Raw genomic sequence first — 22,591 nt, 5'->3', positions numbered from 1 at the left:
AGTTCACAACATTCCTTAGTGTGTTGCTGTACTGGAATTACACTTAACTGTAATTCTTAGTGTGGGTGTTTTTGATTTGGACAGGCAAACCAGAAAAAGAAAAAGTAACACATTGATGTATAAATAGACTGTTCACAGTGTACTAGTAAGATCAATTTACCCATTGACGACGTAGCTTTATTTAAACGTTTTTTAATTTACTTGCTGAAATGCATTTTAAGATGTACATAATGGTATGTTTTAAGTTTAGACTTATTTTGTGTGTGTTATGAGCTGGATGAACAGATCAGAGCAGCAGCCCTGCTTTCCCTTCAAATGGCCATCACAAAGTCAGACTCAGCAGAGGTTATTTATAACTTGTTTCCATTGACTATGAGATAAGTGCAAACTTACTCTTGGACTTGCTTGATATTTTCTTTGGTTTCTCGGTGATCAGATACAGGGATATGAAATGTCGTCTATGACTAAAGAAAGAGGTGGTGTAGTATCTATCCTCTCTCACCACATGCAATGGATGCTTTTTAAAAAAATAATTTTGCCATCCATGCCCCTTATTAAAACTTCCCTTTTAGATAAACAGCTGGATAAATCCAATTTAATAAGAAAAACACAATACAATTGTGATGGGTTCCCCGTGGTGCATCCTGGAATTGGGGCACTGCTGAGTCCTCTGGATTTCCAACCTGGGCTCCCTTTCACACTGTGATGTTGTGACAAACTACAAACCACTCCATGTACTGCACTTACACAGACATCCACAGGCAGGGATACACCCAACTGAGTTACATGAATGCTTCTCCCAGCCACTCATGAACCAGCAATAGAGAGTCTTCAGCCAGTTTCCCCATCCTAGGACCCCAGAGCTGTACCATCTTGCCCTGGTCAGAAGCCTGACCAGTGTAAGTTTATTACACAGTCTGCCCCTCCCTCAAAGTGGAGAGGATATGCACCAGCCTTTGCAACCTCAGCAAATTTCCCAAGCACTTCAACCACAATGCACTGTTTTAGATAAAATATAAAACAGATTTATTAGCTACTGAGAGATTTTAAGTGATTATAAGTAATAAGCGTACAGATCAAAGTTGGTTATCTAAGAAATAAAAATCACGATCTGAGTGCTATAAAGAAAACAGGATTTAAATCGAGCAGTCTCACCCTGATAGATAATACAAGCGGGTTACAGATCTTCACTACACAGGCTGGGACTCTCCTTCAGACTGGGACCACCTCTTTGTTCTCCAGATGTGTTTCAAGGTGTTGAGTTGTGGGGGGAGTGAGGCCCAGTGATGATGTGACTTCCCCTCTTTCATAGTTTCTTCCAGCTTGCTGGAAAGTTCCTTTGCTATGATTGTGAATCAAGCATTCTCCATTGTCTACATGCGATCTCTGCGAAGTCTCCATTGTATACCGTTCCTGGGATAGTCCTTGGGAGCGTGGATTCCTTTAATGGGCCATCAGCAGCGTCTGGCTGCTTCCATTGTTGTACCTGAAAGGTTCCTAACCTCACAACCTATTTCAGACAGACAGACACCCCCCCCCATAACTTCACATACAATGACAGCACTTACAATCAAACATTAATATCCTGTTAAACAGATCAAGACTTTTTTAAAATGATACCTCACAAGGCAGACTTTGTACACCGCATATCATAATTCTGACACTGGTGAACATGAGGGTTCCAGGGTGCTGCTTTGAAGCACAGTGTACCACAATAGTCTCTTAATTTTCAAAATACTGAACTCTACACAATACTTTCCTCTGAATAGCCTACCCTTGTGGAGCAGGCGTTCTGGAGTAAATCTGTTTCTTCTTCGAGTGCCTCCTCATGTCAATTCCATTCTAGGTGTGTGCATGCCCATGTGTATGGTTGTCAGAGTTTTTTGCCTTAGCAGTATCTGTAGCGTTGGCTGTGGCACCCTCTTGAGTGCTGCACTAATGTGCTGTTTGAAGTGCTTAGGGGAGTCCCATAGAAAGGACAAGTGCAGAATCTGTAAAAGCTTTTGCCCTAGAACCCAGAAGAAGTGGGATATCCACTTGAGGGCCCTCCTCCTGGAGGCTGCACTTCATCCTGCCTCAGAGCCCTCCAGCTTGGACCCCATGCCGAGCACCTTGGCATCGGTGCAGAATGCATCGCTGGCACTGGGCTCCGCCCAGCACCGTTCCCCCTCGCCAGTGCCTAAAAAGCTGCAAAAGAAGAGCCCCCTGGCATCAGAAGGGAAAGGGGTTTTGGGCAAAGGACCTAAGTCAGGCCACGTGCCTGCCCTGAGGCATCATGAGGGTACTGCTGTGGTTGGACCCCCCCAGCCAGGCCAGGGATCCGACTCCTGGGAACGGCAGGGGACTCTGGCTTCTCCTAGGGCCCTCGTTACCCGAAGCGGCCCCAGCAGCTAAGGAACAAGCAGGCTGACTGGCACTGCAGTTGCCACGCCAGACTCGGCTAAGACCCCAACACCTAAGGACAAGCCAGTCCTGGGACTGCCCCATAGGGCAGTGGAACACCCTCGATCCCTGGATTGCAGGCATCGATCCCCATCTCCATGGCCTAGGACCCTGGCACAATACCCTTGGTCTCTGGTCAGAAGACCAAGGTCCCCAACGCTGTGCTCTCCCCCCTATGAGGCATGGGACACAGGATTGGAGACGGGTCCCTGTATCCCTGGTATAGGCAAGCTTCCCACCAAAGATTGCCATGGTGCAGGTCACCTTCGCCTAGACGGTCTCCCAGACATAGGTTCCCACCGGGGCGGGATTGCTCCCCATCACATCACCTCCCTGTTACCACTCGTCGGCCAGGCATTGATCCTCGCCCTTGTCTCACCGATTGCTGGCTAGGGTCAATCAGCAAACTCAGGCCTTGATGGTCGCTGGTACGGCAGTGGTCCGAGTCAGACCGGGAGTTCAGCCCTTCACCAAGGAGGGGTGATTCGCCGCTGACCAGCGAGACCATTGTGGCATCTGCAGCAGTGTGGCAGCTCAATGGTCATACCAGAACCCGTGGGGCGTGCCTGTAAAGCCTGTCCCATATTCCCACCAGTCTTCCATGGCTGCCTCAGAAAAGCTGCCTCCAGGATCGAAGTTGGAACACAGCACCGAATCTGATGTGGGGGCAGTGCAAGAGAAGCAAGGGAAACCTGCCGCTCTCCTGACTATGAAATCGTCGTCATCATTGTCTCCAGATGAAGTGGTGGTGGGTCCCTCCCAAACAGGCAGTCCCCCCTGACAACTTCAAGCGGCACCAGGTCCTCTTTAAAGGGGTGGTTACCAATTAGAACTTAAATATTGAGGAGTTTGCAGAGGAGTCAGACTTCTTTAATGTTATATCCTCCTCCACCCCAGCCCAGGTCGCGCTGCCTGTCCACTTAAGATTGCCAAATCATTGTGGCAGACCCCCTCTTCCATTCTGCTTACTTCTAAGAGGGCGGAAAAGAAGTATTGCGTCCCTGCAAAAGGGTTTGAATAGTTGTACACCCTCCAGCGGCATTGCTGGTCATATCTATTGTTATTGAAAGGGACAGGCAGGGCCATGTCAGTGGCACGCCAAAAAATTAAAGATGCTAAGAGACTGGATTTGTTTGGCACAAAAGTTTATTCGATGTCCAGCCTGCAATTTTGGGTGTCTAACCACCAGGCCTTGTTAGGTAGGTACAATTTTAATATGTGGGACTCCCTTACAAATTCAAGGAGGCCCTCTCACAGGACCAAGCCCAGGAGTTCACCGCTTTTGTAGATGAATGCACAGCGGTGGTGAGAGGCGCCCTCCAGATGGCTTAGGGACGCTACAGACTCTTCTCTGAGCTCACGGACTCAAGGCTCCATGGCCTTGAAGGCCCCCGTGCCACCCTCCACTCCTTGGGCCTTCATACTCCTCAGCAGGCTAAGAAGTTGTTCCAGCCTCCATCTCCTCCGCCTCCCCAGTCTAGGTCCTGGGGGCCTCCCCATCTGAGCACCTAGAGGAGAAAGGGTAGAGATGAGGAGTCTATGCGGCAGCACCTGTTGTCTTCCCATTCGTCTGCTCAGCCTGTTTTTTCCACGAACCAAGGAGGCTAGAAACAAACATTTGGAGGGTGCACTCGAGAACGGCGCCCGAGTCACTTTCCAGGATCCACCCTCCCACTCTTTCCTTAACCACCTGTCCCCGTTCTGGTCGGCCTGGTCTCGGCTGACCTCAGACCATTGGGTGCTTGAAGTAATATCTTCAGTTTACACCCTGCAGTTCATGGCCGACCTTTCCTCCCAAGCCCCTTCCCTGTCCCTCTTCAGGGACCCTTATCACAAGCAACTTCTCGTCTGAGAGGTCGAGAACCTCCTGCACCTGGGGGCGATGGAGGAGGTCCCTCAGGACATGAAAGGAAAGACGTTCTATTCCCGCTACTTCCTAATCCCGAAAGCAAAAGGGGGCCTCAGATCCATTTTGGACCTGGTTCGACATGCTGCTGGACCTCTCGGTGGCTGCTGTGTTATAGCTACCGCTCAGGCCAGACCTGCTGTCCCAAAACGATGCAGTTTTCTGCATCCGAACCTGACAGTGCTGCACCTGATGGCTTGGTTGCTGCATGGTTAATGCAGAGGAGCAGGAGCTGGAGTGCTCAGACAGCATCCAACAGGTCCTGTTGGGCAGCAGAAAGCCGTCCACCAGAGTGACCTACCTGGCCAAATGGAAGTGGTTTGTTTGTTTGTTTGTTTGAACCTCTGATAAAGGCGTTTGGCTCGAGTGGGCCTTGCTGCAGTTAATCCTGGACTACCTTCTGCATCTCAAGCACCAAGGCCTGTCCCTTTCATCTATCAGGGTCCACTTGGCTACTATCTCGGCTTTCCATTCGCCGCTCAAGGGTAGGTCGGTTTTCTCCCAGGACATGACTGCCAGTTTCCCCAAGAACCTTGAGTGCCTCTACCTGTTCGTCAGGGACCCCATCCCTCTGTGGGACCTGAATCTTGTGCTGTCACGGCTCTCATGGCCCCCCTTGAAGCCTCTGGCTTCCTGCTCTTTCCTTCTCCTTTTCTGGAAGGTTGTGTTCTTGGTTGCAATAATATCTGCCCACTGGGTCTCTGAGATTAGGATATTTACCTTGGAACCACCCTATATGGTTTTTTTACAAAAACAAGGTTCAGCTGTGGCCATACCCAGCTTTCCTGCCCAAGATGGTCTTGCAGTTTCATACGGGCCAGGACGTTTACTTACCTGTCTTTCCCCCCTCCCCCCAAAGTGACATAAGTCGGAGGAGGAGCGTAGTTTGCATTCACTGGATGTCAGGACGGCGCTAGCCTTCTACATTGAAAGTACCAAGCAATTTCACAAGTCGACACAATTGTTCATTGCGGTGGCCGACAGGATGGAAGGTCATCCAGTGTGCACTCAAAGGATTTCTTCTTGAATCATGGCCTGTATTTGCTGCTGCTTTGATCAGCCGAAGGTGCCACCTCCAGCGACTGTCACCACCCACTCAACCAGGGCACAAGCATCGTCAACAGCTTTCATAGCCCAGGTGCCTATCCGGGACATCTGTAGGGCAGCCACCTGGTCGTCCATCCACACGTTCATGTCCCATTCCGCACTTACCCAGCAGGTCCAGGACGATGCTGGCTTCGGTAGAGCAGTACTGCAAGCCACTAGACCAGGGGTTCTCAAACTTCATTGCACTGCGACCCCCTTCTGACAACAAAAATTACTACATGACTCCAGGCGTGGGGACCGAAGCCTGAGCCCACCCAAGCCCCACTGCCCTGGGCTGGGGGGGCCAAACCAAAGCCTGAGCCTAAGGGCTTCAGCCCCAGGGCTTTGAGCCCTGCCACCTGGGGCTGAAGCCATTGGGCTTGGGCTTTGGCCTTGGGTGATGAGGCTCGGAGTTTGGCCCCAGCCTCAGAAAATCTAATGCTAGCCCTGGCGACCCCATTACCTGCCTTCCTACCCCTCTGTCGGAGTTGCTGGCAAGAAGGAACTAGAGGGCGTAGGTTTCAGCTGCGCCTGATATACCAGCGCATTAGCGAGGTACTCAAGGGGGTGCCACAGCCGACTCTACAGATACTGCTAAGGCAAAAATCTCCGACTGTGCACATGGGCATGCACGCACCTAGAATGGAATGGAAGAACAACAGTTATGAATGGTATCCTTTATATTCTTTTGAATACCCCAGGTTATTGTTCAATAAATGACCGCAATCTGATTTGCCTCTGACTCCTGTGTCCTGCCTCCACCACAAGAGCCCCTTTTAGATGACCTTCCAATTGTAGGCATAATACATAGGCCCTTAACACAGGCACAAAACATCATTTGTCCCTCGGTATCAAGGGCCTCTTAAAAAATTACAGTAACCATCCTTTTGTTTCTGTTTTAGTTAAAAGGTTTATTTTTCAAGAAAATTCAAATACAGAGGTTGGATATGTTGATTTGTAAAAGAAAATATTCAACGGGGGAAAAATAAACAACAAAATTAGAATGAGAACCTGTAGCACGGCGGAGCACTCACCGGCGCAGCACCTCCTGCTGGTTGATCTGGGAATTTAGCTCTTCCAGCTTTGGAGTGCCTCCTGCTGGCCAGTGTCTCCCTCACTGCCGCCTGCTTCTTTCTCTAGTACCACCCTTTAGTTCTAGCCCCACGTCCCTTCTGGCCTGCAGTGCCCCTTCTCTGGGGTATGGCCCCGCAGCAGTGCCCCCCACGCTAAGGGATACTCCCCTCTCTGGGGAATCCCAATTCCCCAAAGCCCACCTTCCCTCAGGGACCAGCTGCTAGTCTTCAGCTAGCCCCTTTTCTCAGGGGAAAACTGTAGTTTGAAATGGCCGCTCATCATTGGCCAGGGGTTTGGACCTGCTGCCTTTCCTGGCCTGGCTGCACCACTACAGCCTCAGTACCACCACAGGCCCTTTTAGTACAGCCTCAGCCTGGGAACTTGTCTGGCCAGAGTTCCCCAGCTCTGTCTGTCCTTCCCCGGCACTGCTCTGTTTGAGAGACCCTGTTCTAGCCAGCAGCCAGGTCCTTCCCACTCCACCACTGGAGTGAGACTCCCCCTGTCTAGCTCCCAGCCCTTTTATCAGGGCCAGCTGGACCCTAATTGGGTTTGGCCGCAGCTGCCTACCCATTCAGCCTCCCTTGGCTGCTTTCAGCCCCAGCCCTCTCTAAAAGGGCCGGCTTTTACCCCTTTCTGAGCTGGAGCGGGGTGATCTCCCAGCTACAGAACTATATTGAAATTCTTAGATTAGAAATTTAAAATGTATGTATTTTCAGAATTGGGGCCCAGAGTTTCTTTGTGAGAGGCCATTTAGTGTTGCACTGCCTGTGCAATGCAGGTGTAAGGCCATTATCATAAGTGCCGACTCGGTGGGCACTCCAGGGCTAGCGCACCCATGGAAAAAAATTAGTAGGCTCTTAGCACCCACCAGCAGCCAGCTCCCCTGAGTGCCTCCTGCCCGCTGGCAGCCTCACTGATCAACTCCTCTGCCTTCCAGCGCCTCCCACCCGCCACAATCAGCTGTTCCGCAGTGTGCATGAGGCCCTGGGAGGGAGGGAGAGGAGCAGGGGACGGGGTGCACTTGGGGGAGGGGATGGAATTAGGTTGGAAGAGGTGGGGTGGCGGTGGGGTGGGAACAAGTGGGGTGAGGGTGGGGGCTGGAGTGGGGGTGGAACAGGTGGGGTGGGGGAAGGAGGCGGGTAGGGGCGAGGCCTGGGTCTGGGTCGAAGTGGGGTGTTGAGCACCTCCGGGGCCCGGAGGAAGACGGTGCCTGTGGCCATTATAATTGGTAACAAGCAGATCACCTTGCCTAGGGGAATCCTATGAATAGAGTACAGCTAGTGTTAGCAGTTACCCCACTGGCTACTGAATAGGTGGCATGGCTGGGACTTTCCTGTGCACTTGGGATCCACAGCTGCTATAAAAACGTCTTGGAGACATTGATAACCAGTATGATTTAGAGTAGCCTTCCAGTTGCTCTGACCTATGCTAGGGGACCAGCCTGATGCACAACTGGACTCAGACTAGGGGACTGTAAAGATGGGTTAAAGGCATCTTAGGATCGGCCATTCTCCTGAATTGCACTGTGTACTCCTCCACTGTAGCTGAAGTTCAGGAGCCTTGGCCTGGTTTAGTGGTAGGTGACCTCCTAGGTAGGGCCCTACCACATTCACTGTCCATTTTGGTCAATTCACGGTCATAGGATTTTAAAAATGACCAATTTCATTGTCAGATATTTTAAATCTAAAATTTCATGGTGTTGTAACTGTAGGGATCCTGACCCAAAAAGGGGTTGTGTGGGAGGAGGAGCGGTTGCAAGGTTAGTGGGGGGTGGGGGAGAGGGGAAGGCGGTGTGTGTCACAGTATTGCCACCTTTACTTCTGGCCTCCCACCAGCAGCAGTGCAGAAGTAAGGATGGCATGGTATGGTGTTGCTACCTTTACTTCTGCGCTGCTGCTTTCAGAACTGGGCCCTCAGTCAGCAGCCACCACTCTGTCTGCCCAGCTCTGAAGGCAGCAAGGGTGGCATGGTATGATATTGCCATTCTTTCTTCTGTACTGCTGCTGGCGGGGCGCTGCCTTCAGAGCTGGGTGCCTGGCCAACAGCCACTGCGCTCTGGCTGCCCAGTTCTGAAGGCCATGCAGAAGTAAGGGTGGCAATACCGTGACCCCCCACAATAACCTTGCAACCCCCCCCCAATATCCCATTTTGGGTTGGGACCCTCAGTTTGAGAAATGCTGGTGAAATCTGTATAGTATAGGGTAAAAGCACACAGAAGACCAGATTTCACGGGGTGAGACCAGATTTCTCGGTCTGTGACACGTTTTTCGCAGCCGTGAATTTCGTAGGGCCCTGCTCATAGGATATGTCTACACTGCATTTGAGCACCTGTGGCTGGCTCATTGTCAGTGGGCTCAGGCTTGTGAGGCTTGGGCTGTGGGGCAGTAAAAGTGTGGTATAGGTGCTTGGGCTGGAGCCTGAGCAGTGGGACCTTATGAGTGGGAAGGGTCCCAAAGCCCGGTCTCCAGCCTGAATGTCTACACTGCAGTTTTACCGCCTCTCAGCCTAAGTCTGCTGACCTGGGCCAGCCATGGGTGTTCAGTTGCAATGTAGACATACCCTATGAGTTTACAGGTGGAAGGGACCACCAGATCATCTAGTCTCAACTGCTGTATATCACAGGCCACTAAATGCCACCCTGCCACCTCCACACCAAGCCCAACAGCCAAAATTAGACCAGACTATTACAGCCCTCAGGAGACTAAACCATTGTTTGCAACAGGGAGAGTACAGGAGTGATTTAGGTGTACTGCTTCAGGCAGTTTTTAAAAGTAAGATGAGTCTTCACCCTTATCTCACATCAAATCCTCACTGAACCTTTTTTCAGGTTCAAATCCCCTATTTGCTGTTTTCATTTTCTTCCAGAAGCAGCACGCAGACAGCTTCAGGAAGACACAGGCAATCACTTCTTTCCTCACCCTCTAACTGATGGGTTTTACCTTCAGTGAGAACTTATGGGGAGCCTTCAGAGGTTGGGATATGTATCCATTGCTTATCCATACTGAACCTTGAAACCTTTTTTTTTTTGAGCATTGCCACTAATCTGGGTAGGCAGTTACTGTAATATTGTATATCTTGCTTAAAAACACCCTCAAGGAGAAGCTTTGATTGATATATTTTTCCCCCCTTCCCTGGAATGTATATGAGAGTGCCTTTTGAAAAGTCAGCTTTCCCATGTTGAATCCTGGGAGTTCTGCCTGTACTTCTCAAATGGCTCTGAATTTTTTGTTTAATCAAAAATTCTCTTTGCAGCATGTGCCTGGTTCTGTCCCTCTGAGACTAGGGTTTGCAGAGCACAAAATACTGCCAGGTTTACATTTTATAGTTGATCATTCCTTTTTAAAAGGTTTTTGTTCAAATCCACTGAAATGTTTTTTTGCTTCTTGAGGTTTGCATTATTTTTTCCAAGAGCCCCTATTTTTTTTCTTTTTAATGAGCAAAAAGAGATTTTATGCTTGATCCTTTCATCAGCATATATGTACTGCATATTTAAAATGGAGTATTAATGTGATGTAATTTGGATGTACATCATTTTAGATCACCTAGTTTCATCTTCACTTGGGGCATAATTTAAAACCATATTTGTAATGAACCATGTGTATGCAGGAGAATGAGTATCTCAACCAGGCGTGTCTCTTCTCAGAACACTTCCGTGTGTGTGTGTGTGTTATGTATTCGGTGCAGTACTCCTGAACTAAGAGGGTGTCTGTTCGCATTTTGCAATCAAAGTAGGGGGTTCTCCCCCTCTCCCATGACATGCTTCAGCATGCCCAAATGGCAGCAACGTTTCCACAAAGTGACCATACATTTGTCATGCTTAATTCTTAACAGATGTGATTCTGAGAGAGCTATGCTATTCTTTGCCCCATTACTTTAAAGAAACAATTCTAGATTACAGCAACCAAGGCTATAATATCACCTCAGGAAAAATGTAGTGTAAAATTGAAGGTTATGTGGGAATGAATCCTGAAGCACAATGATGATAGTTTTAAATAAGTTCCTGGTGATGATGTTTTGTGGCATTCTGCATACCATGTCTGAATGCCAGGGGTGTGGAGATTTTATGAAGAGAATGGACTTAAGAAAAAAGAGAGACCACCATTTAACGTCCTAACATTACTATTTAAGACACGTGCAGCACTGTTACAAATACTAAGAAAGTGAACTTTCTATAGCATGTCCTCTGCCAATACTGTGTGTTTTGAGGGGGAAGGGTAGATCTGAATGTAGCAAGGGAGCTTGTATGTACTAAAAGCAAGGAAAATAGAGGTGAGTGACTAACTAGTTCATCTGTGATATTGGAGTGAATAAAATATGATTTGCCTAACTAATCAGTTATGACTTGCAGCTTAATTCAATGAAACTTTACCTCCCGTACTTAATTTAAAAATAAAAGGGATAGGTGTTTGAGTTTTGAGGTAAGAACTGAAGAGTAAAGCTGAGTGTAACTGGAATCCTTTCCATCTGGCTAAACACAATGCCATATAGTTGATAACCTAGCAGAAGGATTTGTGGGAAATGGGTGAGGTGTGACTTTTGGCAAGAAGGGAGGCTGGGGAGGGGTGTGTACCAGGCATTTGCTGCTCCTTTCTGTAGGACGAATACTCATTGGTTCCACCAGCCGCTGATTCTGAGTATCTAGGTAGCTCCTGGAGGACTTGGAGCTCTTTTTCCCAAAAAGGACACCCTCTTTGGGTAGAGTGCACCAAGGGCCTCCAGAAGAGAGTAGCAAATACATAGTACACTGTCGCACAAGATCATTGCAAAACAGCAGTAGGAGGGTAATGAAGTGGGTGCCAAAAACCAGTCACTGATAAGTTAGATGACACATTTGGACAGGTTGATGTTGAAAGGATATTTCTGAGGGGTGGCTGAGAATCTGTCCATCATATTGTGGAACTCCTTGTTCTTGTTTTAACAGTCCAGAATTATATTTCCTCCATGTACCATGCATTCATACTGCATTTCCTCCCTGACCTGCAGCTTCTAGCTCTCCAGGGTTTCCTTCCTCTCTTCCTGAAGAAACTTCATTGTCGCCTTCATTTTCTGCAGGCTGTAGAGGGCTGTCAGGCTGGCATCTTTGTTTTCTTCCTGTCTCCATCCTCTCAACAAGAAAGCATTACTTAGTGTTGGTGGCTGTACTAATATTTCAGCAGCCCTCTTGGTGTATGACTCATACATCTGTAGGTAGATGGAATTTCAAGGGAAATAAAAACAAATGTAACAAAATCATCCTAGTTGTGATTTTTTTAACCATATTTGAGCAGCAACATGAATTACAGACTGAGCGTCTGTTGATAAGCTTGTCTTTAGGATTTTTGTTTGTGTATGTCTTGCCTACCAAAACAAACCAAATTGTGATTTTAAAAAAACCCCAACACTTAAAAATGACTGAAACATTGTAGTCTACATCAGATATTATAAGGAGCAGTTTAATGTGATGTATTGATTCTGATTTGTTTGCAGTCCATTGCTTAGTTAGACAAATTCTGGTCAGCACAACGACTATGTAATGACTTACTCACTGCCAGCAGTGCTTCATTTTCTTAATTCGCTTTTAGAAATGGCCCTTATCAAAACTGCTTCCTATCTCAAGCGATCATTTTGTTAAATTTGATTAAAGACTTAGAATGTGACGTGTTTTAAATACTGCAGTGATAAGCACTATGGACACCTTTTTTCTTTCTTTTTCCTTTCCCTTTCTTCCCCTTTTTCCCTTTTCTTAGTAGTAGTATTAGTATTTTACATGTAGAGTATAAATTTTAAAAACTTTTTTTCCCCCTAAAAAGTCAAAACACGTTTCACTTTGTTTTTTAAAAAGCTTCTATACTTAGCAGCTAAACAAGGAGTTCAGATCTGCTGCCTATTATAACCTTTAGTGAACATGCTTTTGGAAACAAGGGAACTCTCATGCAGGATCAGACTCTTTGCCCATCTAGTTCAATATGTTGATTCTTACAGGTGCCAATATAAAATGTTTTAGAGGAGGGATCATGACAACCCATAATGGACCCATACAGAATGGCCAGGCCATAGGGGAAGTTTCTTTTTAATTTCCATTAGTTAGTAATAGGGTTGTGCTAGTAATCATTTTAATCTGATCTAATGAAATTCATTATCCATATAAATGTATAATCCTTTTTCAAATCCTGCTAATCTGTTGCCCTCAATGAGTTCCACCAGTTTATTATGTTGTATTTTAAAAATCTCAAATACACCTTCTTATCAATTTTAAACATTTTGACTTTCAATTTCTTTGGATGTACCTTTGTTTTTAATGAGGGTAAGTAAAAGCACCAATTTAGTTCTTCTGTACCATTCATTACTTGCTATACCTTTTATCTTGTCTCTTCTCTTAACTAAGTAGTCCTTATTGTTTCAAATTATTGTTGTACAGAAGTCGTTACATACTTTAGTTTTTCTCTCCTGTGTCTGGACTCCTATTTTTATTATAGAGAGATATCTCTGCCAGATGCTTGTTTGAAGGAATTTGTTTATTTTCCTGCAGTAATTACAACTAAATTATCCTTTTAATGTTTTTGGCATGCTAAAATTTGAAAGTAGTACAGAGAGACTCCAAAGGATGTGTGGTGAGGTACATATGTAAATTATCAAAGTGGTCTCACCATCGGCAGCTTTTTGTTGAATCATGCAAATATATTTTTGCTTTTAGGGAATGATAGATCAGCATTCTGAGTGGTCTCTTTTGTTTGGACTGGCTATTTGCTTGTCCAGTTGAAGGTCCCCCAGCCGCTTTGCAGTGGCTTATCCCCTCGATATCAAGGCTTCCAGTCCAGCCATAATTGTCAGATAGATGGAAACAAGGGAAAACACATGGCTGGTGGCTGCAGCACTAAACTTTCTTGACAGGGCCCCAATTCTTCAATTTTGATTAAACCCCCATCCCTAGCTCAAATTCTCATTGTTCTCAGGAACTGTTTAGAGAAGGCTTGTACAGGCTCTCACCCCCTCATGAGCCAGATGTGGTGATTTATTACAGAGACTGTGTGAGTCATGATTTGGCTGTTTTTTAAATCACTTGTGGCTGTGTCACAGAGGTCTAACTAACTAAGAGTTGCAGCAGGCATGGTTTGGAGAATCATTCTGAAAAGATGACGTTGTGCAGTTGAGCACAGAACTTCTGTACACTCCAATTTAAGGTGGTTGTTTTTTTTAGCGAGCTCTTAGGATAGGAATGTCTGCCTTCTCTAAACCTTCTCTTCTGATTGCTAAGAATATTTTTATTTCTGTAATAAGTACTTTCTTGGATCTGAGAGGTACTTTGAAGTATGGGTTTTTTTTTTTTGGTTTTTTTTTTTTGGTGACTTTTTAATACCTGTATTTTCTTCAGTGACTGCCGAATTATAGCCCAGATAAAATGCCAGACTTGAAAGCCTCTGATATTAGGAAAGCCCACTGATTTCAGCAGCACTGGAGATGTATGTGCCATACAGTATTTGCTCTAATTAAAACTGCGCAAATGAGTTAAGTGGTTGCTTGGGCTTTTCTGAGAGAAGAAAACACTTTTGTACCAATGGGGAAACTGTGATAAATAGCGACACTCTTACTCATAAATGAGGTCTCTTAAGCAACTGGTTTTACTTTACATCTAAAATGGCAAATTCAAGTTCAGTAATGTTGTAGGATTTTCTGTACTAACCAGTATAGTAGTATCAAAGCACCACATCTATATAATTTGTAGCCTTAAAATTACATCTAGTAAGTTTTGAAACAAAATATTATGGTGGTAGATGAGCCTTTCTTTCCTTAACTACGTCCCAAATTTTTGCTTCCGTTTTTCCTGATTAAAAATGTGCTCACAAACACCTAATATGGTGTAAGGAAGATGCATAATTCAGCTCCCTGTTGTTCTTTAGATATTATGATTATTGGACCTAGGAGGAAAAATACAGAAACCTGAACATAAACTTAGCAGGTAAAGAATTGAAGTTCTTCTTTAAAGGGATTCAGGTAAGTAGTTTGGGACAGTTTCAGATTTTATTCACTAAATAAATAAATGAAAAATCTACTAGTAAACACAAGTTTTTAATTATATAAACATTCCTATGTGATTGGTGCTGGAGAGGGCAAGCAGCGAGAGTACAGTGTTGGAAGCACTGGGATACTGTATAACAACCAAAAAGTTTGTTTTTTGCCAGTTTCAATCTTGCTGCATACTCTCCAAGACATGTGGAATGCAATTTTTCATTGGTATCTCTGAAGTCAGAATTTGGCCCATATTTCCCCTCTTGCAATTCCTTCTCTCTCTCCCTCTCTCTCTTCCCTCCCCTCCCCTCCTCCAGAAAGTGAGATGGATTAAAAATTCCTAGCTGCTCCATCCCTGGGCCATAATTTAATATATGTGTTGTATCTGACTCAAAAAGTGACCCCAGAGATTCCCTTTAGTTATTTTAAATCAGTATTTTGGTTCGTTATCAATGATTTTTAACACTATCAATGTTAAAAATCATATTTTCTTATGTTGTGTTATAAACTTTACTGAACAGACAAGGAGTAAATTGAGCATGTAGGAGGATAAAAAAATAATGATCATCTGGGTCTTCTCTCAAATGAGAATTCTGCCTCTTTTTTAAATGTGACCAGGATTGAGGCTGTTCCCTTTACTTTCATCCCAGCAGTGCAGTGCTGAGAATAAACTCATATAAAATACACCCCCGTCCAGTAGCTGGTTGTACTTTTTGACACATAAAAATAAATTGTAAGATTTATTAAGGCGTAATGCAGGAGATTGCAAATTATCTGTCTATATGACTTTGTCGGTTTGGGCAATACTTGTTTCTCATGAAAATGTTGTACACGTTAGCTAAGTATTTTAGGGAATTTTATGGCAGGAGTTAAGAAAATAGGATAATTGAAAAGCAACTCATTTTATTATAAACCATACGATATGATTATGGTGTAGTTTTAGAGAAGACCCAGTAATAACTTCCTCCATTTTTTTCTGCTGTTTTGTCTCTATTATTATTATTTTATTATTATTACCAAAAATTGTTTAACAGAGAATTTTAAGAATCTTGAGCCTGTAAGGCAGCATCAGTAGTAATGCCTATAAACTTTACATAAAAACTGATTACATAAAATGGAGCCTGTTTGATGAGAAATGCTGAAGTCTGAACGTTGTGTGGGTTCTGAATTTGATCTTGTTGTTGGATGTAGTGCTTTAATTCCTACTCTTACTCCTGGCTTTTGTATTTTGGATTGAGTCCTTTTTCTTGGTGGGTTATTGCTAAATGGAACGCAGTTTCATGGCCATAGGAGAAATACACCTCTACCTCGATATAACGCTGTCCTTGGGAGCCAAGAAATCTTACCATGTTATAGGTGAAACCGTGTTATATTGAACTTGCTTTGATCCACCAGAGTACGCAGCCCCCCCCCCCCGCACTGCTTTACCGTGTTATATCCAAATTCGTGTTATATCGGGTGGCGTTATATCGAGGTAGCGGTGTATCGCAATTTAGGGTCTTTCTGATACCTTTTTTTGGGTGATTCACTTTTCTCTCTATTTTTATTTTTTTACCCCAGGCAGATTTGGGTTGTTCCTTTTTTGTTTTGTTTAAGATTCTTTCCTTAAAATCATTGCCCCATTTGCATAGCCTGTGGCATAGGTCCCTGAACTTGCTGGGCTCCATAGTAATGGAGGCTCCAGCCTATTCCAAGGGTTTACTTTCCTATTGGGGGAAAAAAGCCACATAAGAACTGATGTGGCTGCCTTGTCCTGTCCCTCTTCCACTCTCCGGCTTATTCAGTTGCCAGGTATGATGTAGGTACAGAACAGACTACACCAGCATTTTACCAGTGCATGTGATTTCTTCTCGAAATCATTGGCTAGCTGGGGTTTTAAATGGGTAGCACAGCTCAACATGTCTTCCTGGTTCGCTGCTCTAAAAATGGGTTTCAGCCAAGAGGGGCAGGCACTAGGCAGAATATTTCTTCCTCCAAAAAAGAATGGAAGTGAGATGGGGGGGAGGGAAGGGAAATGGAGGCAATTTCTTTTCTGTCCCAACACCAATGCAGGGCATGGGATCTCACAAAGATTAGTGATGGGAGTGGGGAGACAGAGATCCCCGAACTGTAGGTGTTCTCCTCTACCCACATCCCCCCCCCCTTTTTTTTTTTAAATCCTGCAGAGCCCAGCCTGCTTTCCATGATAAAGCCATGTGAGGAAGTTACTATAGCCCTGTGGATGTTGTCTTTCATATTTTTTTTACATAGCCCCAACAGGTGTGCAGGAAGAATGGGAGCTGGCCTGTGAATGGGGAGTAGGTGTCTTGAGGAATTGGGTGCTCCTCGTTATTTGGGTTTGTAGTAAAAGAAACGGTGCCTTTCCCAAAGCTCAGCCACCCCCACAAGCAGCATCTGCAGAGTGCTGGTTCGTGTTAACTGATTTGCCCTTGAACACTGAGCTTGACCAGGCTAGTTTTGTGGCTCCCCAGGAACTCTGGTACTCACTGTAAGGCTGAGGATTCTGAGGAGAAAAAACAGTGACGACTTCCTTTTTTTGTCAAAAATTTAACCAAAAAGTCTTGGGGGGGGGGGGGGTTAATTTGCAGATGGTTGAGTAAGTAATAATGCGTTAATGAGCTTACAGCGTGGAACAACATGAGAGCATGGGTAAGGTTGAGCCATGTGACTTAATGGAAGATGGTGAGAGGATTAGCTGCTTACTTCTGGTTGTCTACAGGCTATGATGCTAAGCAGCAGTTGCTGACTATGGGAGAGCTGTCAATCAGATCTCAGTAACCTCTGCCTCACCTCTGTTTTCACTTACCAGTCTCTCTCTCTCTCTCTCTCTCTGAACAGTGCTTCCCTGATGTCCTCTGTGAACATTTTGATATTTCCGCTTGGGGTTGGAGATGCAGGGATAAGTGGAAGAAAGTGACAATATGATCCTCTGGGGCCAGAGGAGTTCTGTGCTCCCACCTATTATGGGAGTGGAGGGGGTGTGCCCCTGCTTGCCCCAGCCTGTGCACACCCTGATGCTCAATGTTAAGCATGCGGTACACACAGCATCACTGATCCTTTACAGCTCCATTTTCTCCTCCATAGTGTGCATGTACACACATGCACAGCTCTGTAGCTGAGCAGCCTGCGTCCTTGTCTCCACGGGATGTCTGGTGAATCTGGGACAGTTGACAGTGTGAGAGAATGGCAGTAGCTAACAAACTGGGCTGTTTCATTGCAGAATCTTGGCATAACTCAATTATTTTAACCTAAATAAAGTGTGGAAGTAGACAAAAGGGAATAATTGTTTGTGGTTTAATTTTAAAATGTTAAAAGTGGCTTATTTCCAATACATTGCCTGTATGTATGAAGTTTAGAAAGAGAGAAATTTAGAATTTGTGGGGACTGTGGTTGTTTAACTAGAGGAACCAAAAAATGCACATTTCAAAAAGGGAGCACTTCAAATTGTTTCCTCTGCAAAATTTAATAAATATATTACAAACAATGCATAGAAATTAATTTTCCTTGAAAATTTATTGTTTCATATTTGGAGATGAAATATGATTAATATGTGGCTGAGGGAATTTTTAAACCCCCTTTAATTAAAAATTTCAACACAGTCTTAACTGTAGAGTTGCTACTGATATCTCCATAATATACAAATATCAAAAAAATATTTTTCCCGCATTTAGGAGAGCCTCTACAGCCTAAGGCCATGCCTACATTACCACTTATGTTGACAAAACGTATGTCGCTCAAGGGTGTGTGGGGGAGAAAACCCACCCCTGAGCGACATAAGTTTCGCTGGCATAAGTGGTAGTGTACACAGCAGAATATCAGAAGCTCTCACCGACGTAACTACTGCCGCTCGCTTGGAGTGGTTTAATTACGTTGACAGGCAAGAACTCTCCCGTCATCATAGAGCGGCTACACGAGAGATCTTACAGTGGCTCAGCTGCATTGGTACAGTTGTGCCGCAGTAATATCTCTAGTGTAGATATAGCCTAAATAGAAATCTTGGCAACTTTATGACAGTGTTGTTTAAATGAAAACATTCCCCTGCAACATTGGCACCCCAAAAGAAAAAATAGTAGTGAAACTGGCCAGTCTACACCATTTTCATTGTCCTAGCTGTGCAACATCCACAGAAAGGAAACAAATGTTATTTTTGATAGGTTTCATATTTATCAGTTCTAATAACTCTGTGTCATGGAATGTGTTTTTAATATGACTGTGTGTCCCATTAAGAATTTACTAGAGGATATGCCTGCTGCTTTAACATTTCGTCCTGAGTTTGACATTTGATCAGTATTGCTGGCAGAGCTTGTGTTGCGTTTATTTACTTGATAAATCTTTTTCCTAGATCATTCAACGTCAAGTGGTACTTCCTTGTTTAAGCCCAGCCGATCACTGGTCTCTATTCCCACTGCCCATGTGATGCCGTCTAATGCCAGCCCTTCACTTTCCAAACACAGAGAAGCTCTGAAGTCTGACTGCTCACAATGGAGTACAAACCTTTTACGATCAGGAGGAAGTCAAAATCTGGGCATAGTGGACAACTCTCTTGACATGAAGGATGTGAGGCCTGTAAGGAAGTGGTCATCCTTGTCTAAACTCAGCACACCAGATAGCTGCAGTCAGGATGAAAGTGTCCTTTCAGGGGACTCCAGGGCTAGTACGGACAGATCAGGGAGAGACAAGACCATATCACCACAATTAAGAACAAATGGGCCGAGTTGTTTGCATAATAGCATGGAGTTGCTAAAAGTTGAGGACAAAGAAACTGGGAAAAAACGATCTTCTACGCTGGATTGTAAATACAAATTTGAAAGTTGCAGCAAAGAAGACTTAGGTGTTTCAGATGCCTCAAATAGGAGACATGTCTTTGACATGACCTACAGTGCCTTACCTGAAAGCAAGCCCAACTCAGCCAGCGGTGAGGCTTTTGGGCACAGATATGCAACACTGGGACAGCAGGCTATGAACGGAGTACCCATTCAGCCCTCAGTGAGGACTCAAATGTGGCTTACAGAGCAGTTGCATGCAAATCCTCTGGACTGTAGGACTGCTGAGGAGTCATACGGTTTGGCAGCTTGGCAACTGCAGCAGCTTGAAGATCTTACAAGGGGAAATGAGCACCCGATGCAGGTAAGAATAGAAATTTGGTGTTTGCTGCCATCAGGTGGGCAGTAAGAGACACAGCATTGAGCTTGTTTTTATTAAATGTTTCAGGTGGGGAAAGTATTCTTATCTCACCCAGTGCTATTGTTGATTTTTAAACTTTTAAGCTGTTTCTATAATTTAATGAAAAACTGACTGCACTAGAGCTTCATTTATTATCTGAGTGCCAGCAAAGTGTGCTCCAGTTAATTTACAGCTGCTAGCAGTTAATTATACCAGACAATTTACCCAATCTATATGAGAGCAGCATCTATACTTCTTGAAACTGTGTAACATATTGGGTACTTCTAGTCACATTTTTGTGTCATTTTAAGAGAACCTTCCGTTGAAATGGTGTGATATATGCTTGAATGGACTTTATAATCTGAACTGATTTATAAGGAAACTCCATTTCCTTTTGATTTGAAACAGATTCATAGTAGACAATGACCCTCATATATGTCAAGATTGGTTACTTCATAAATGTACCTAATATCCTCATTTATAAACCCCACTCTGATTATTAATATTGACATATCACTTCCTAACCTCTTCTGTTTTTCTAAAAAAATGTAAGCATTCAAGATTGTCCCCCTCTATTTTGTGTGAAGGTGAAATTTAACACTGTTTAACAAAAATAAAGCATTACATACATTACAATTATTATTTCAAAATATATCCATTTACATGTATGTCTGTTTGCAAATACTGATGTCAACAGAGTTCAGAATAATTTGTGTTCAAGGACAGAATGAGCACAGGGAACAAACAATAGTTATCTCTTTGGCTAAGCTCACTGATGCTTCTACTCTTCAGATTTTCAAGATTGTAACAAATCTAAGACAATATTTTGTTTAAAACTTTCTTTTTTAAATTCCCAGTTTTTTACTTCTTTTGGAGCCCTTTCTCTCCAACTATTGTTTAAAAATTCAGTTCTCTATGTCAGGCTGTAGCTTTAGGGGAAGTGTTCTGAACTGACATGCAGGAGACCAGCATTTGATTGCTGAGCTACTTAGCTCTGGTCTACACTACAAATGTATGCTGGGCTTCTCCCATCGGCATAGTTACTACCTCTCGGAGAAGTGGAGTACCTAAGCCGACGGGAGAAGTTCTCCCATCAGCATAGGTAGTGTCTTCACTAAGCACTACAGCAGTGCAGCTGTACTGCTGTAAGTGTCGACAAGCCCTTACTCTGACACTTGTGGCTAGCACAGGGTGGGAATGCTGAGGAACTGTGCACAATTGTTTGGAGTACAGTGGGAGCGTTGCTTAACAGCAGCAGAAGCACTTATACAGCTGATTAATGAGTGATGTCTGTAGATCACATTTAAAAGCCTATCCGGACTCCTTCAAGTGAGAGGTTGGACTTGTGGCCACATGAGGAACACTTGAAGAATGGGGAAATGTGGGTAGAGGGGCGTTTTAGAAGCCTTTTAGAAGCAATGTAGCAGTGTTTGAAGGAGGGGGAACAGTTTCCTTCTTTTAACGCTTCAGTGAGAATTTGTTGCTGTTTTAAAATCATCTTATTGCAACAACCTTAAAATGTTTCTGCAATAAAATTTATTTATTTGTAATGCTATTTTACATATTGAATACTGTCCAAACAGCAGAATCTCCTGAAGTGATTTGCTACTGTGTCTGAAAAATTAAAAATCTTGTAAAAAGTTAGTTTTATTAAAAAAAAAAAAAAAAAAAAAAAGTAAAGCAGTGATACTGTGTACAATACAATAACAGGATGATAAACCTTATTTTCCTTTTCAGAGTTAGGAGTTTCATTTCATGACACTAGAGATCATTTTTGCTGATGGTGACAATCTTTTAACAGTGCAATAAGAAATGTGCCATCTGCTTGGAAGTACAGTATGTGTACTGATTGAAATACAGTGATTTTTAGAGCAGGCAGAGAGAACCCACATACGCTGTTTCTACATTAAAGAAAACAACACAAAATTATAACCAAATTTATCTTTGACTAAGTATGTAGATAGAACAATGATAACTTGCCCTGAACATTACATCAGAAAGTGTGTGTAGAAAAGTTGGCTTATTAAACACATTCTGTACTCAATCTCAGGCTATGTGGAAAGCATCTTTATACATATATATAAAAGTGATGTGGATCAACAGATTAGATTTTCAAAGGAGATGCATATTACTTTGAAGAGATTATAAGATGTTCACCTCAGGCTATAATATCTACACATGCGTTGTGAAACAAATTTCAGGGGAGGTTACTAGTTTAAGTGTTTCTCTGATACTCAGTAACAGCATGGGAGCGTTCTTGACGTTGTCTTCACCAACATGTGCTGTTATGAGGGCATCTCTCTCATCAAATCCTTTAATTTATGGTATAAACAGACGTTCAAGAAGCAGATTTTTTTTAAACATAAGGTTAACGTTTTCTTAGTGAGCTAGAAAGATCCACACTATATTTCCATGCCATCAGGCATTACGCTTAGTTATTCCCTACTGATGCCTAACGTTCCAGCACACAGAAATCCCATCTTTAGGTAACTTTTTCCACAGGAAAGTGCTGCAGGATTAGGCACCTCTTAGGGCAAAATTTTAGCCTCAGATGCACGACCAAGGCTCCCATTGATTCAACTGGAAGCTGGGCATAAAATTTGGAGTGAAGAAATATGCCCCTTAAGGCTGTGAAAGGTTTGACTATGAGTATTTGTGAATAGTAGTTTCTCAAACCTTGATACTGTTGATATAGAGCTGAATGCTGTACAGCAGCATTAGAAATAAGATTTAAAATGAAAATACTTGGTCTTGAAAACTGCAGGAGAACATACAGTAAGAAATGTTTCAGAAGGTTGCACACCTGTGTATTAGTACTATGTACTAGGTGTCTTTGGAAGAATATCTTCCTTCTCTTTTAATATATAGTATGTTTGTATACTTGGTGAAAAGAATCAGAGGCGTAGCCGTGTTAGTCTGGATCTGTAAAAAGCA

At 44.0% G+C, this 22,591-nt stretch overlaps 1 protein-coding gene across 11 annotated transcripts in view; it reads left to right on the top strand.

Annotated features, from left to right (window-relative positions):
* CEP85L (centrosomal protein 85 like) overlaps window positions 1–22,591 on the top strand; it is a 209,799-nt gene that overhangs the window by 100,876 nt on the left and 86,332 nt on the right. For 9 of the 11 annotated variants that reach the window (XM_045009617.1, XM_045009618.1, XM_045009620.1 and 6 more), the window contains one exon: window positions 18,837–19,621. In XM_045009617.1, coding sequence (XP_044865552.1) covers window positions 18,837–19,621 — 785 coding nt within the window. Of the gene's footprint in view, window positions 1–14,385; window positions 14,480–18,836; window positions 19,622–22,591 lie in introns of all 11 variants that reach the window. The other 2 variants (XM_045009628.1, XM_045009625.1) reach the window with 2 other exon arrangements.

The sequence above is a fragment of the Mauremys mutica genome, chromosome 3 (genome assembly GCF_020497125.1).
Source record: "Mauremys mutica isolate MM-2020 ecotype Southern chromosome 3, ASM2049712v1, whole genome shotgun sequence".
Taxonomy (NCBI): domain Eukaryota; kingdom Metazoa; phylum Chordata; order Testudines; family Geoemydidae; genus Mauremys; species Mauremys mutica.
The sequence above is the reverse complement of the archived record's forward strand: the minus strand, read 5'-3'. Positions and strand labels throughout refer to the sequence as shown.